We start from the raw sequence: 18039 nt of genomic DNA, 5'->3' as shown, positions 1-18039 counted from the left end.
CTCCAAGGAAAGTAGAAGAGAAAGCAAGTTTTTAGCAGCCAATTAGTTTATTACACTGTGCCCTCTCCCCAATACTCATTTTACTTTAAAATAAGCTTTCATGATCCTTTTATTTATATTCCCTTGTATGCTTCTGTGTTTCTTGTGACTACTAAGCAAAAACATGTGGATCTTAGCATTTCCAAAAGAACATTATAGCTCTCTCTGCTTACCTGGTTTGTATGTTATCCCAGGGGGGAAGAGGAATCCCTGTTGGGCAGCAGCAGCTGCTGCCAGGGTCCGCTGGTCATGTGGAAAAATTGGGATCATGAGCGGAGGCATGTGACCCTGGACCTGCTAAACAGAAGAGGGTCTATGATCAGACAGAGAGCAAATGCAAGTATTTGTTTTTCACTATCAATGGTGTGCTGGTACCCACACAGGCACCTACTCCTACCCTCATTCCGAATCTGTTCCCTGAGATGCTTCATGCAAAATCCATCAAATGCCTATTCTTAGATTCCATTAGCACAAAAGGTACATAACTTCATTGTGAATTTGCCTCATCCCTGCTTCCACCAAACTATAGTTAATGGTTTTCTTTTATCTTGACTTTTTTTCTTTTTTTATTTCCTTGCTATTAAACAAAGAACTAGAAAAAATAAATTTGCTTCTCGTACACTGTTCAGTGTTGGGACGTTTTGCCCTTTCACCTTGCTTGCATTCTATGCTTTATTTTGAAAATATTATTTAGAATCCTGATCAGAAAATTATGTCTAATTGTTATATATTCAAAAAGCTGTAACTCCCCAGTTTAGGTATCTTATTTCAAAGCCTCACTGCATTATGTTAAACATACAGTTCTTCAGATTTAAGGTTACTACATCTTGGTTCCCAATTAAACTAATATTCTTTGCCACACTTACCTCGATATAACATATAAATTGCTTGTCTGGCTAAGTAGTTTTACAGTTTTATGCACTACCATGTAGCTCAGTAATTATGGAGTTGTATTCAGAGAGCATTTCATAATAAATCCTACTATATCAAATTTCATTTGACCTCAATAAAAGTATCAAAGAGCACAAAAATGCAAAATAGAAAATCTTCACTCTATATCAGTATTTGTATCCCATATAAAGAAAATAAGAGCTATGATAGAATCATGCCTGTGAAAATTACATTTTAATTTCCTATCTCCCTTTTTTACTCTATGCATTCTAGGATAGTATTACAAAAAGATTTTGTCCTGACTTTTAGAGCATGATTTTTATAGATGGAACTATAGGACTTTTATTTAAAGAAAAGGTATTATCTTTAAGTTCAAACAGGGTGTTCGACCTATTTAACATTAATAGTATGAAAGGTCTACATTATAGTTTATGTAAGACACAAACCTTTATCAGTAATTCTACCAATCCCAAACACTTCCCATTTAAATTCCTAAATCTTCTCTTTAGGCAAAATTCCATATGCTGGTTGATGACCCTGTTTAAGTAACAACAACTTGCCTTACCCTGTCCTTGTTTCCTCCACAGCCAGGGACACAGAGCAAAAATGCTTCTGTGTAGGTCTAAGAGGTTTCATTTACCAACAGCTTTTCTCTAGGGAAAGCACTAAGATGTGGGTTAATAAAGGGCAAGCAAAAAATAAACACTTTACAGTATTTTTCTGAATTCATTTCTCAGGAAAATCAACTTACAATAAAAAGGTCTTTGTGCAATTACTACCTTGCCAGTGGGGCGTGAAAAAAACTAGCTTTGGGCAGCTATTTTGTACATTTTAGCTGAGGTAAGCCCTACTTTTATACATTAGAGTACAACCTTAGCCTGCTTAAATTGGACCTGATCCCCTAGTGCCCAGGTCTTGCCTTTAACCCTGAAGAAAAGCACTGGGTTTCCTGTACAACTCCAGTTTGCCGTGACCTGATACGAACCAGAGATGTCAAAGATGAGGTTAATGTTCTATGCCAGGAAAATAGAACACAGCATTTTGTGGCTGACTATTGTTCAGTTCAAGAGCTCATCAAAAGAAATCATTTCATAGTCCTCTAGAAGAAACTTAGTCCTGGCATGGACCTAGAACAGAGTGCAGATGCTTCACACTCTAAAGAAGGGGAACAGAAAAGTTGAGGAGTCTGGTTATCATATTCATTTAGTCTTTCCATTTACTTAATTCACATTTATTAAATTACTGTTAGGTGCTATGGCTCTTGAGAAGTAGCCGAAAAATGGGGGATATTTAGCTTGGGAGCAAGAAGATATAAAGATTATCCTTAAATATTTGAAGTAATGGTATGTGCAAAAGATCAGATTAAGTCTGAGTGGCAACCAAGAGCAGAACTAGGTTCAATAGGAAGAAGTTTTAGAAAAGTTTAATTTAAAGAAGAATTTTCTAATGAGTTATCCAACAATCATTGATTAAAGAGGTAGTGTGTGTTCTTTCACTAGGGGTGGTCAAGTAAAGGCTGCATAACCATATGTTAGAGATTCATTAAAGGAGATCACATTACTAAAACCCTGATTAGATAATGACCTATAACAGCCTTTCCAACTTCATAATTCTATAATATTTTTTAACTTTATTTTTAAAGAAGTTTTAGATTACAGAAAAGTTACATTGAAAATATAGGGTATTCTCATATACCCCACCTTCCCTCTCTCACATTTTACCCTATTAAGAACATCCTACATTAGTGTGGTACATTGGTTACAATTGATGAACAAATATTTAAGCATTGCTATTAACCATGGTCTATAGTTTACATTATGCTTTGCACCATACAATCTTAAAGGCTTTGACAAAATGTATAATGGCCTGCATCCATCATTGAAATACGCAGAATAATTCCAATGCTCTAAAAATGCCCTATGTTCCACCTGTTCTTCCTTCTCTCTTCCCTCAGAACTTCTGGTAAACCACTATCTTTATATCAGTGTTACAAGTTCTCCCATTACTACAATAATAAGTCTACTTTGGTCCATGGTTGCATTTCCCACCTATGTTTGTTATGTTAATACCTATAATATTTTAAGAGTCAACATTAGGAAGGTAGTGGGATAGAGTCATTCCTTTATTTATCCTTATTTATTGAACATGTATTTCAACACATATTTATTAAGAACTGATTAAGTGCCTATGAAGGTTATATTATAAATAAATCTAAGCTCAAATCTGTACACTGCCATTTCCTGAGCAATGTGACTTTGAACAATTATTTAACTTTTCTGAGTCTATTTCCCTTAAGCAAAATACTACCGTACATGGTTATTTTGACGATTAAATAGACAATAAAAGTAAAGTTGTGGCATAGTGACAGGCACATATTAAGTACTCAGTAAATGTTGGTCCCTCTCTTTTTTCTTATATAGCATTCATATTCAATAACTAGAAAATTTTCAAATTACTTCTGAAATAAGAAATGGTGATCTTAACTTATGACCCTACTTTAAAAAAGAAATCATGAACCAACTAAATAATCCAGTTAAGCAAGCAGAGGCTTGTCATGTTCTTAGCAGACACCATACCTCATAGAGCATTAATCCATACTAAATATTAAGAAGATACATGGATATGGGATTATTCAGGATTATTAGAAAATGTAATTTGTGATCTTTAGTATTATTTGTTAAACAGCATCTTTGAATGAAAACACAATCTTATTTCTATATTAGTTACCTAGGTTATTCAGATCATGGGACAACAAAAGTGGGTCAATGGCAATTAAGCATCAGACCTTAATTCTTGAATCCAGTCTTTGAAGATATACCTCTTGTAATTGGTGTGTTCATGAGATAATTAAGTAATCAATCTAAAGTCTTTTTTTAATGCCAAAGGTGTTTCACTTTAAAAGGAACTATAAGAAATTAGAGAAGCACTTTTCTGTTCATCACACAGGCTGGTATGTTACAAACTTTAAATGCTAACTATTAGCCCAGAAGCCATTTCAATATGATGAAGCACAAGGTAAATACGGAGAGGAAATAGAGAGGATATTGTGAAAGCAATAGTAATCACAGAATCATAGACTTGGAATAGAGCTTAGATATGATGTAGTTTAGTGGCTCTGAAAGAGTGGTGCCTAACAGCAACATCAGCACCACCTGAACACTTAGAAAAGCAAATTCTATGGCTTCACCCAAACCTACTAAATCAGAAACTTAGGCGGTTGGATCCAGCAATCTAAAATTTTGACAAAATTTAATCTAAAGCAGTGATTTTCAAGCATCAGAATCAACTGGAGGGCTTGTTAAAACATAGATTCTTTGGCCCCACAACTGGAGCTTTTGAATTAAGTAGATCTGAAGTAGAGCCTGAGAATGTACATTTCTAGCAAGTTCCCAAGTAAATCTTTGAAAATGAGTATTTTAATCCAAATTCTGAAATTTATGCAGGGGAACAGGTGGCTAAAGAAGGTAAAAGATATGAACTTAATATCACACTGCCTATAACAGAACTGGGTCTAGTATCTAGAATTGCTAATTATCTTGACTGATGGTACTGATGGTAGCCACAGAAGGGAGAGTGAAACTCACTGATCTTTATTGCAAATTACCATCCTCTTCCTCCTGCTTTTCCTTGGATGTTCCACAGTGTTCCCCTCGCCTTCTAAGTTTCAAAATGGTTGATTCACATAGTTCTGGCCAGTTGAATAGTAGTTTTGGTGTTGGGACTGATTCCTGAAGCTTCCTACTCTGCCAACTTCCTACCATGTCTCCACTAAGTTTTAGTCAACCAGGTTACTTACCCATTCATGGCTTTGTCTTTCTCATTAAAAGAATATGAGTAACAACAACAGTAAGTAACTCATAGGATTTTGAGAATTAAATGATATAGGCCATGTAAATCACATTTCTAGGGCTCAACATAAAACAAACACTAAAAAAATGTTAGCTGCTTTTGCTACTATCTCCTTTCCTTCAGCCACATAGCCAGAAGCAGTGGGGACTGAAGCTCTGGTTCTTGACTGTGCTTGCTGATACAAGGGTAGGACATGAAGAACTAGTCCTCCAAACTCTGAGGACTAGTTCCCAGATCTCTACCTTTGATTAGGAACTTCAGATCCTGGAGGCCCCAGCAATGAGGACAGTCATTGTCCTAATCTCCCTGGAGCAAGGAAAGCAGAGGAATTTTAAAAAGAGTAATCTTCCTCAAAGCAAGGGAAAACAGTTCAAGGTCTGCATTAACCAGGAAAGTGCTGAATTATAAAATCACAGCTCTAAAACCATAGAAGAAACTCCTGTTGCCCTTGCTGTACCCTCCCTCACCTCCTTCACAACATAGGGTAGAACCAGCTTGCACCATCATTATGGGTCCCTGGCTCTGTGCCAGAGGGAGAAGAGTGGCCCCTGTGTACATACATACAGAGTGCATGTATGTCAGTGCCAATCAATCAGGTGGAAGTTTAAGAGACTGAGCTGGGGAATGTGTCTTGGGATCACCCTCCCAGAGTTTATCCTGAGGGCAGGAAAGCCACTTGCAGAAAGCTAGGACAGTGTGAGAAATAATTAAGTTGAAAGGTCCTGGATCAAAGGACTACCTGTATTAAGTCACTCGAAAGAACAGCCAGGAGATGGAGGACGTCTGTTTCAATGGAGTAGAGGAGGCATTCAATTGAACTCTTGTGGACTGAAAATGGGAATCCTTGGGACCTCTAGTGAACACAAGAAAAGGAGAAGCAGCTCCAGCTCTAAGCAGGCTCAGATACAACAGAGAGGACCCTGCATTATCCATTTGCCTTGGGCTGATCTACACGACAGAAGGGCTAAGCTCTGAAGGAAACAACCAACCATAGCAGGGAAATTTGCAAATAGAATGAAAGATGCTTTTTGTCTTGGTTTATTTGTTTCAATTAGCTCCTGACATTCAAGAAAATGTCTGTCATATCACTAGCTGGATATAAACTTCAGGGACAACCCAGGGACTAAACCTCAGAGTTAGCATAATTAAAATATTAAATTGTACAGTGTGTAACAAAATATTATAAGACAAACCAAAAGATCCACAAACAAACAAACAAAAAAAACACCAGGAAATAATGGCCCATCCAAAGGAACAAGATAAAAATCCAGAAATCACCAATGAAAAGGACCAGACTTTGGACTATCAGAGACTTTAAAATAATGATTCTCAAAATGCTTAAGGAGATAAAGGAAATCATGGAGGGAGAACTAAAGTATATGAGGGAAACAATGAATGAACACTATGGGAAGCTTTCCAGAGAAATAATGGAATTGAAGAATGCAATAACTGAAATGAAAAATTCACTCAATGGCTTCAGTAAGAGACTGGAGATGGCAGAAGAAATAATCATTGACCTTGAAGACAACTAAAATAATTCAAGCTGAGGACCAGAAAGAGAGCCTAAGATATCTGTGAGACACAATGAAACATACTAGTATACATATTATGGAAGTTCCAGAAAGATTAACAAGAGAAAGGGGCAGAAGGAATATTCAAATAACTAAGAATATTCCCAAAGTTAACAAAAGACATGTATATACATTTTCAAGAATCCCAATGAACCCAAACAGGATAAATTCAAAGATAATCACACCCAGACACATAGTAATCTAATTGTTCAATTCCAGTGACAAGGAGAGAGTTCTGAAAGCTGCAAGAGAATCCCAATAAACTTAAGTGACATGTTCTTATCAGAAACCATGGAGGCAAGAAGGCAGTAGTACAGAATGTTTAAAGTGCTAAAAGAAAACAAGTCATTCAAGAACTTCATATCCAGCAAGACTTTATTTCAAAAATGAGAGATACAAGACATTTCCAGATAATGTCTTGAGGGAGTTTCTCATCACTAGAGCTGCTCTACAAGCAATGTTAAAGGAAGTTTTGCAGATAGAAAAGGAAGACCTCCAGTAAAGAGTGACAAGGGTAATTATAAATGCCAGTATTATTGCATTGTATTGTTTATTATAGAACTCCACTTAGTGCTTCCTACAGGAACTAAAATGCAAAAGCATAAAATAGTTTGATAAATTGATGGTTCTGGACATATAATGTACAAAGGTATAATCTGTAGCAAGTACAAAAAAGGAGGGGGGGCAGAGGGGTATAGGAGCACTGTATGTGTGTGTTATTCAAGATAAAATGGTAGTAAAATGAATATAGTTGTTATAGATTTAGGGTATAAAATTTTAACCCCATGGTAACCACAAAGAAAATCCATGAAAAATATTTTCAGGAAAAATGAGAAGTGTTTCAAAATGGTACAGTACAAAAAGCCAAATAAATATGGAAGTACACATTAACGGAAGAATTAAGTGTCAAAAAAGGTATAAAACTAACAAAGAGAAAATAGCAAAATGGCAAAAGAAAGTTCTGCATTATAAGTAGTTACTTTAAATATAAATGGATTAAACTCCCCAGTCAAAAGGCAGAGATAGGAAGAATGGATGAAAAAAAAACATGATCCAACTATATGCTATTTACAAGATCTTGTCTTAGATTCAAATACATAAGTAGGCATAAAGTGAAAGGATGGAAAAAGTATACAACATGCAAGTAGTAACCAAAAGAGAGCTGAGATAGCTATATTGATATTAGATAAAATAGACTTTAAGTCAAAACTAGTTATGAGGGACAAAGAGGGTCACTATATTTGGATAAAGAGTCAGTCAATTCAACAAAAAGACATAACAGTTCTAAATATAAATGAACCTAACGGCAGAACCCCAAAACATGTGAAGCAAGTGTTCACAGACATGAGGAGAGAAATAGATGGTTGTACATTAATAGCAGGAGATTTAAAACACTGCTTTTGACAATGGGTAGAACAATTAGACAGCCCAATGAGGAAATACATACTCTAACCAATTATATCTAACAGACATATATAGAACACTTCACCCAACATCATTCATCTCTAAAACACATGGATCATTCTCCAGGACAGACCATGTGTTAGGTCACAAAACAAGCTTCAATAAATTTAAAAATATTGAAATCATACAATATATTTTCTCTAACCAGAATGGAATGAAGTTAGAAATCAGTAACAAAGGGAGAAATGGAAAATTCACAAATATATGAAAATTAAACAATGTACTCTTTTTTTTAAAAGATTTATTTTATTTATTTCTCCCCTCTTCCCCGCCCCCACCCCATTTGTCTGTTCTGTGTCCATTTGCTGCGTGTTCTTTTTTGTCCGCTTCTGTTGTTGTCAGCAGCATGGGAATCTATGTCTCTTTTTGTTATGCCATCTTGCTGCGTCAGCTCTCCATGTGTGGCGCCATTCTTGGGCAGGCTGACTTTCACACTAGGCAGCTCTCCTTATGGGGCGCACTCCTTGTGCATGGTGCTTCCCTATGTGGGGGACACCCCTGCTTAGCAGAGCACTCCTTGTGTGCATCAGCACTGCACATGGGCCAGCTCCACATGGGTCAAGGAGGCCAGGGGTTTGACCTGTGGACCTCCCATGTGATAGACAGACACCCTATCCACTGGGCCAAGTCCGCTTCCCAACAACGTACTCTTAAACAACTATGGATCAAAGAAGAAATCACAAGGGAAATTAGAAAATATCTTGAGAAAAATGAAAAGATGTTATTAATAGGAGAAAATGTGGAAGGTGGGAAGGGGGTATATGGGAATTCCTTGTACTTTCAATATAACTTTTCTGTAATTTAAAACCTCTTTAAGAGAAGTGGATGTGGCTCAAGCAATTGGGCTCCCATCTACCATACAGGTACCTGAAGGCAAGCTGGCCCACATGACGAACTGGCCCACATGGAGTGCCAGCCCATGTGGGGTGCTGCCCCATGCAGGAGTGCCAGTGACAGCTGACACAGTAAGATGATGCAACACAAAAAGACACAGAGAAGAGACAATAAGAGACTTAGCAAACCAGGGAGCTGAGGTGGTGCAAGAGAATGATTGCCTCTCTCCCACTCTGAAGGTTGAAGCATCAGTTCCCAGGGTTCCCTAATGAGAATATAAGCAGACATAGAAGAACACACAACAAATGGACACAGAGAACAGAAAATGGAGGGAGGGAGGAGAAATAAATAAATAAATCTTTAAAAATAAAATAAAACCTCTTTAAAAAGAAAGATTATTAAATTAAAAAAAAAACATATGGGATGCAGCAAAGGTAGTACTGAGAGAGAAATTTGTAAGTCTAATTACTCACATTAAAAAAGAAGAAAGAGTTCAAATCAGGGACCTTATCTCAAAACTAGAAGGTCTAGAAAAATAAGAACAAACCAAACTCAAAGTGTTAAAGATTAGACTGACTAGAACTAATCAGAGAATGAGAAAACAATAGAATCAACAAAGCCAAACTTTGTTCTTTGTAAAGATCAACAAAATTGACAAACCTTTAGCTAGACTGACAATGCAAGAGAGAGAGGGCACCAATAACTAAAATCAGAAATGAAAATGGGACATTACTACTGACCCCACAGAAAGAAAAAGAAATAAAAGAGGATACATGAATAACTCTATATCAACAAATTGGATAACCTAGATGAATTGGGCAAATTCTTAGAAACACACAAATTACATAAACTGACTCAAGAAGAAATAGAAGAATTCAACAACCCAATAACTGGTAGAGAAAATAAATCAGTAATCAAAAACCTCTCAACAATGAAACACCCAGGACCAGATGGCTTCATAGAGGAATTTTACCAAATATTCCAAGGAGAATTAAGATCTATCCTGCTCAAAGTATTCAAAAAAATTGAAGAGGAGGGAATACTACCTAAATCATTCTATAAGGTCAACATCATTCTTATAGCAAGATATGATATCACAAGAAAAGAAAACTAAAGTCCAATATGCCTTATGAATATAGATGCAATAATCCTTCACAATATGCTAGCAAAGTGAATCCAACAGCATATCAAAAGAATTATACATCATGATCAAGTGGGATTCACCCCAAGTATGCTAGGGTGGTTCATCATAAGAAAATCAATAAATGTAATGCACCATATTAACCAAAGGAAAAAACACATGATCATCTCAACTGATGCACGAAGAGGCATTTGACAAAATCCAGCACCCCTTCTTGATTAAAAACACTTTGAAAACTAGGAATAAAAGGAAATTTCCTCAACATGACAAGGGCATATACAAAAAAACCCACAGCTAACATCAACTCAATGGTAAAAGACTGACAGCTTTCCCTCTAAGATCAGGGATGATACAAGGATGCTCATTGTCACCACTGTTATTCAACATTTTACTGGAAGTTCTTACCAGAGCAATTAGGCAAGAGAAAGAAAGAAATTAATCTAAGGGAAGTAGATGTAGTTCAAGTGGTTCAGTGCCTGCTTCCTATGTACAAGGGCCTGGGTTCAATCCCCAGTACCTTAAAAAAAAAAAAAAAAAAGTCACTCAAATTGGAAAAGAAGAATAAAATTTTCCCTATTTGTAGATGACATTATCACATATACAGAAAAGCCTGAAAAATCCACAACAAAGTAACTGGAACTAACAACTGAAATCAGCAAAATGGTGGTGTACAAAATCAAGACATAAAAATCAGTAGTGTTTCTACACAATAGTAATGAACAATCTCAAAAAGAAATCAATTAAAAAGTTCAAATTACAATAGCATGAATGAAATACATAGGAATAAATCTAACCATAGATATAAAGGACTTGTACACAGAAATCTATAAAACATTGCTTAAAGAAATCAAAGAAATCCCAAATACAATAAATAGAAAGAAACTCTGAGTTCATGGATTGGAAGATTATATATTGCTATGCTGTCATTTCTACTCAAAGTGATCTAAAGATTCAATGCACTCCCAATAAAAATTCCAAAAGCCTTTTTTACAGAAATTGAAAAGCTAGCTGTCAAATTTATATTAAAAGGAAGTTCCCTGAATAGCACAAACCGTCTTGAAAAAGAAGAATGAATTTGGAGGACTCACACTTCCTGATCTTAAAAATCATTAGAAAGTCATATTAATCAAAATAGCATGGTACAAGGACAGACATACAGACCAATGGAATTGAATTGAAAGTTCAGAAATAAATGCTCACGTTTACAATTTTTAATCAGGGTGCCAAGTCCATTCAATGGGGAAAGAATAGTTGCTTCAACAAATGGTACCTGGTAAACTGGATATCCATTGCACTGTAAAATAATGAAAGTGGACCACTACCTCATACCATATACAAAAGTAACTCAAAATGTATCACAGGTATAAATATAAGAACTAGAATTGTAAAACTCCTAGAAGAAAATGTAGAGAAGCAGCTTCAGGATCTTGTATTAGGTAATGGTCTCTTAAACTTTACACCAAAAGCATTAGCAACAAAAGGAAAAGTAAGTAAATGGGACCTCATCAAATTTAAAAACTTTTGTATATTGAAGGATTTTATCATGAAAGTAAAAAGAGAACCTACACAATGGGCGAAAATATTTGGAAACCCATATCTGATAAGGGTCTAATATTCTTATACAAAGAAATCCTACAACAACAATAAAAAGACAAACAATCCATTTAAAAATGTGCAAAAGACTTGCCTAGACATTTCTGCAAAGAAAATACATAAACAGAAAAAAAGAAAAAAAAAAAACAACCAAACAAACATGAAAAGATACTTAACATCTACTAGGGAAACACAAATTCAAAACCACCATTTCTTTTCCACTAGAATGGCTACTATTAAAACACACACACACACACACACAAAAAGAAAATTTAAAATGTTGGAGAGGATGTGGAGAAATAGGAACACTCATTAATTGTCAGTGGGAATATAAAGTGGTGCAGTCACTATGGAAGATAGTTTGGAGGTTCCTCAGAAAGTTAAGTATACAATTAACATTTGACCTGACAGTCTCACTTCTAGAAATACACCTAAGAGATATTAAAACAGATGTTTTCAAGTCAGTGTTCTTGGCAGTATTATTCATAATTGCCAAAAGATGGAAGCAACTCAAATGTCTAACAACTGATGGACGTACAACTAAAATGTGGTATATACATACATTGGAAAATTATTTAAATGTAAAAAAGGAATGAAGTTCTGATACATGCAACAATGTGGATGGACCATGAAAACATCATTTTGAGTGAAATAATCCAGACATAAAAGGACACTAATATGAAATAATTAGAATAAGCAAACTCATAGAGTCAGAACCTAGAATATAAGTTACAAATGGATGGGGTGGGGGTAGGGAATGTGGAGGCAATGCTTAAATTGCAGTTTCTATTTGGATTGATTATAAAGTTCTGGTAATGAATTGTGACGATGGGTAGCACAACACTGTGAATGTAATTAAGAGCCTGAATTATATATTTGAATGTGGTTAAAAGAAGAAATTTTCAATTGTTCATATGTTACTAGAAAAATTTTTAAAAATAACATTGGACTGTACAAAGCAAACAGAGAAACTATTGTAAACCAGGGACTATAGTTAATAGCACAATTATAAAATTTTCTTTCATGAATTGTAGCAAATGTGCCATATTAGAGTGGTATATGGAAACTCTGTGCTTTCTGCATAATTTTTATATAAACCTACAATTCTCTAATTTAAAAAGAAGGAAAAAATTAGTAGAGCCAGGATTCAAGTCCAGGTATGTCAGGCTCAAAGTCTGTACTTTTAATTAAGTACCATATTACAATAAGCATGAAGTCATTTTTTGCTAAATGACTTCAAGTTTTATATTCCTTAACTTAATTGGGTTAAGGAATATAAATCTTAGTAATACCAATTATTTAACTGAATGTGTATTAATGTAAGTGTGATTCACATGCAGTTGGAATAAATAACACAGAAAGCTGGTTTTGGTAGTTGGAATTCACTGTACTGAATGCCAGTGTTTAGGACAGATGAATTTTGAAGATAGATAAAAGCCCATCCTGAACAATGTAAGGCCTGCCTTTCATCCTCCTTCCCATCATTCTAGTTTCCCATTTAGTGACATGACAGGAAAGGGAGTCACACTGGAAACAGCAAACCCCAAAATATTTTATTAAAAAAATAATTTTTTAATAAATAATCTAAGAGTGACTAGTCTCCACATGTTTTTTCCATGAAGTTATCAAAACTTCAAATAGTATATTTTTTCTTGAAGGTGTAGTTTTCCCTTACATAATTTCAGATTCTTTAATCATCCTGTAAGTAAAGAGCTAAAACTGATTTGTTAGTATGGATGTGGATGTGGCTAAAACAAGTAGTCTAGGGAGATTTAATCTTAGTTGGAAGACGGCTGGAGTATAATATAGGGAATGTGTAACAATGATTTTGGCAATAAATGAGGATTGTGGCTAATAATATAAATACAGGGATGTTCTACTACAAGGTGTTAAGAATGTAATGATACATGGGAAAATATAACTAATGTAATTTGTAGACTATAGTTAGTAACAATATTGTAATGTTTTTTGTAGCAAAAGCAAAATTGGTACTATTTTAATGATAAAGGTAAAAAAAAGAATGTGGGGTTTGGGTTTTATGAGATAAATACGATTAAACAGGGAAACGGGCTTGGCCCAGAGGATAGGGCATCCGTCTACCACATGAGAGGTCCGCGGTTCAAACCCCAGGCCTCTTTGACTCGTGTGGAGCTGAACCACGCGCAGTGCTGATCGGCGCAAGGAGTGCCGTGCCACGCAGGGGTGTCCCCCGCATAGGGGAGCCCCACGCGCAAGGAGTGCGCCCCGTAAGGAGAGACACCCAGTGAGAAAGAAAGTTCAGCCTGCCCAGGAATGGCGCCACACACACGGGGAGCTGACGCATAAGATGATGCAACAAAAAGAAACACAGATTCCCGTGCCACTGACAACAACAGAAGTGGACAAAGAAGAACACGCAGCAAATGGACACAGAGAGCAGACAATGGGGGGAGGGGGTTGGGGGGAAAGGGGAGAAACATAAATAAATAAATAAATAAATAAATATTAAAAATATGATTAAGCATTCTCTTTTTCCTTCATTTTTTTCATTAATAAGGAGACCTTGACCTTGACCTTGACTATGCCATTTAACTAATCTGTGTTCATCTGGGTAGCTTTCTGAACACTAGAGGAATAACTGAGTTAGTAGTTGGAATTAGATGAGATAAAAGTGCCTGGACAGTACTTTTTAGGGTAATACTTCTATAACTTGTTGTGTTGCCTTTTTCTGTTATTTTTTTTTAAATTTGAAATCAAGTTATTTTTTTAAAAACCTGATGTGGCCAAAAGTATATCTTTGAGCATGAAAGCTGCATTTTTTTAGGAGGTACTAGGAATTGAACCCAGGACCTTGTACATGGGAAGCAGGTACTCAGCCACTGAACTACATCTGCTCCCCTGCATTATGTTTATCTCTTCGGAAGCAAGCAGTAACTGGCTGGATATGTAACATGAATGACTACTGGGAAATGAGCAATTCCATCATAGGTGAAGTTTAGTCCATTGTGAAAGAAATAAATTCCATGACTCAAAACACAACTGTCCATAATTCTAAACTTTCGCAATCCCTGACCAAGTGTTTCCCTTTTGGAGAGGGTGGGGAACACATTCTTGATCAAATAGGCTGCATGTTCAGAAATTTCAACTGCTAGCATTTTTCACTACATCTTTCAGACTCAAGACAGCAGCAGATGCCTATAAAACACTTAGGTTCTGTCCTTCTATTCGTAAAACAACATTGTTGCATCAACACTTAGCCTCTTTGTTTTCTCTGTGCTAAGTTTTGATGATGCCATTTTTTGCCATCTGCCCCAGAGCTTCATTAAAGATACATGAATGGGCTAACTGGCCTGATAGCTTGTGAGGAACAGGTGCTACTGTTTGTCCCTGAAGACTTGCACTAAAGATATGACTCAGAATACTTGAGAAAGAGCATCTGCAGCAGTCAGTCAGAGAACAACTTGGCAGAGACCTAGCTACATGCTAATATGCAAACAGAGTGACACTCAGGGGGGCTCATTTTCTCTTTCACAAAGATTATTTAACTTTACTTAATGATGGATAATAAGTATTTGTATTGAAAATCACGTGCATATCATTGTCTATTACTGAGTTAAAGACAGTAAGTGAATATTTTTTCAATGCTTTATTTCTAGAAAATCACTCCTATTGTGGCTTAGTGCAGAAGAGTTTTTTTAATACTGTTGGAAGAAATGTTTCCAATGTGTACATCAACACAGAGAGCGAGGGAAAGATAGAGAAATACAGAGAGAGAGAGACAGACAGAGAGATATAGACAACCAATCAGGATGAGACGATTTATTTAATGCCCACATTCTTTAATGTAAAGGATAGCCATGGGCATCAGCATAAAACATTACCACTATAGAAGCTGTAGCATCTAGAGCAAAAGAAATAAAAGCCCCAGAAAGCATTACATATTAAGCCTTCAAAGTCAGGGAGCTGTCTTCCAACTGCCTAAAAGTGTCTGCCGAACCACTGTGTATGGACCTCAAATTCTGGAAAGTTAGGAGCAAAACAGTCTCTTTTTATAGTATAAATTAGTGCTTCAACAGGAACTCCTTTGGTTTCAATCCTTTTTTGTTAAAATCTGCCTGAAATGCTATGACTCTGCTTCGCTCTGTCTTAGGAAGCATAATGCAGCAGTTACCGTATCAGACCTCTCTTGGTTGACAATAACAGTCTGAAGCACACAAAGACGCCTTAAATTATATACAGTCTACCAGGCTATTCACTAATCCTTTCAATTCATTCATCATTTCTAGTCAAGGAAACTGAGTATCCTGAATGGCCTGCATCATTTATATTTTTATGTGCCCCAATGCTTCTATCACAGGACTAAGAACATAGTAGGCATTTTGTGTTAACTTATCAATGTTTGAGAACCATCTGGGACCTAAAACCTGGTTTTCTGGGCACCAATTTCCATAGGATAGTTTTGTTAATGCAACTGCAAAAGTTATAGAGTTGTAATAGTTCTTACAATAGCAGAGAATTTAAGAATGAGTTTTAAAATAAAAACTCGAATTGGAAAACAAAATAAAAAGAATGATTTTAAATACATCTTGGTATCACCTTGCTTTTCATTCACAGATTTAGCAAATCTCTAGCTTCTACGGCACCTGGAGGAAAGTAAATCCTTGCTTCTGGAGAATCTGGCTAGCTCCAGCAGGAGAATAATCAAGCTGGAATTTCATCAGGAGCAAATCTGGGGCACAAATTCTGTAGAGTGTTTAAGAACACAGAGCTCCATCTTCCCAGATGTTTCCCACAACATTCAGTGGATACACATTGTACAACTAATATAAATTAATCCAGAAGAGTACCCTGCCTTTGTTTGTTTGCTTTTGGCAATCTCTCGTTCTCTCACTCTCTATCCCTCTCTCTCAATAAAAGTGATTCCTCAAGCCCAAAATATAAAACAGTTTGTTATCATTGTTAGCATTTATCCTTATTATAATGCATTTTCTTCCAAGAACTGTGCATACTACTGCTAGCACTCTTCTCAAAAATCTTCACTATAGAGCCAAGAAAGCTCCTGAAAACACAATGGAACAAACTCAAGCTATTACAGTTTAAAAGCATCCTTTTAAAAACTCAGGCTTTGGTCTCTCAAAGTCAAATATCTTAGTTTGAACATTAAAGAAGAGCTAACTTTACATGTGTGTATACTTTTCTATAGATGCATTTATATTTCAAATTTTAAAAATTAAATAAAAAAGACAAAAACTGCCCCAGTAGCTTAATTTTCTTTACTAATTTAGATTACCAATTATTCTAAATAAAAAATCTAAAATATTCACAAAAGAAATGGAAAAGATGCATCTGGTCACTAATTTCACTACACCTCTATCTTCACTACCAAGAGTAAGACATTCAACAAAAGCAATTCTCTTTGTTTCTAGCATCATCTTAAGATAGCTATTTCAAATCCACTTAACAGTCTAGCACTTTTGCTTCCTTGGTTACACAGCAGAGAAATGATCTTTGAGAATAGGAGCATATTGACTCTATCTACCAGGTCAATGGCACATGTTCCAAAAATCATCTTTAAGTATATATTCAGAGAAGAGCATTTAATAGGCCTAAAAGAGGTCAAGCATGTCCTTTGTGTTAACACTTTTCAGTATACAGTATATACTTGCTCTGCCTGCATTTTTTAAAATGAGCAAATATCTCATAAACATACCAGGGTCATCAGTGATCAAATGTCATCATTTTATCTAGCATTCATTTTTCACACATTCTGTTCAGATATTGGGTTTTCAAGTCACAGAATACAAATTTAACACTAAAATAATCTCAAGTCCTAGCATCTCCTACTGATTTGACTGACCCCTTACTCCCTAAAATGAAGAGTTCTGCACATATAAAGTGACTTTTGCTCCAGAGACATATGTTTATTCCATTAGAGAAAGCAGCAGTGCCTGTCTTCAATCAGCAGTTCAAGAGTCACTTATTGAGCACCTACATCTATATTCCTGGTCCTGTGCTAGGCACTAGGAATATAAAAATGCCTTAAGAAGTGCGTAGCCTCATTTCATCAGGTAGTAATGTCAGGTTTGCTTTCTATTTGCATAGTAGCATAAATCATTCAGTTTGTCAACTTACTTTGGAAAAGGGCCAACAAAAAAATAGAGAAATTTGCTTAAAAAGAAAACTAAATTAAAGCAAAAAATGCATTAAGTATCTTTCCATAGTCTTCCTCTCGTCTATATGCCAGAAAAAAATCTTGAGGGTATTTATGAGGACAAAAGTCAGATTACTTTTTAAAAAGGATGATAAATGTTAATTAAATACGTTTAAATTATCTTACTATGTTTTAAGAAACCCTCACCAGGAGGGAAGTGGAACATCCTGGCCATAAAGAAATTAATAAAACATGTTATGCAAAAGTAAAATTTATGGTTCATTTGGAATTAGATATCTACCACCTTTTCAATCCATACAAATGCATAATCTTGTCAATTAAATATTATTGTTAAGGTCTAGTAGTATGTTAAAATCACTTTAAAGTGCAACTAAGGAAAATTCATGTGTGTTTATTACTCCTTAAGGATCTATTAGTGGGTATTTTATTCAGATTCGTGCTGTAAAATCTGCATAAACTCAGCATATTGTTATCCCCTTGTGTGCATTTGTTTGGTTAAAGCAGAA

General features: G+C 35.7%; 1 protein-coding gene across 42 annotated transcripts in view; it reads right to left on the bottom strand.

Annotated features, from left to right (window-relative positions):
- Positions 1-18039, bottom strand: part of SOX6 (SRY-box transcription factor 6) — a 701188-nt gene that overhangs the window by 127134 nt on the left and 556015 nt on the right. For 24 of the 42 annotated variants that reach the window (XM_071218188.1, XM_071218196.1, XM_071218180.1 and 21 more), the window contains one exon: positions 213-333. In XM_071218188.1, coding sequence (XP_071074289.1) covers positions 213-333 — 121 coding nt within the window. Of the gene's footprint in view, positions 1-212; positions 337-18039 lie in introns of all 42 variants that reach the window. The other 18 variants (XM_071218191.1, XM_071218182.1, XM_071218192.1 and 15 more) reach the window with 1 other exon arrangement.

The sequence above is a fragment of the Dasypus novemcinctus genome, chromosome 10, assembly GCF_030445035.2.
Source record: "Dasypus novemcinctus isolate mDasNov1 chromosome 10, mDasNov1.1.hap2, whole genome shotgun sequence".
NCBI classification, from domain to species: Eukaryota; Metazoa; Chordata; class Mammalia; order Cingulata; family Dasypodidae; genus Dasypus; species Dasypus novemcinctus.
The sequence above is the reverse complement of the archived record's forward strand: the minus strand, read 5'-3'. Positions and strand labels throughout refer to the sequence as shown.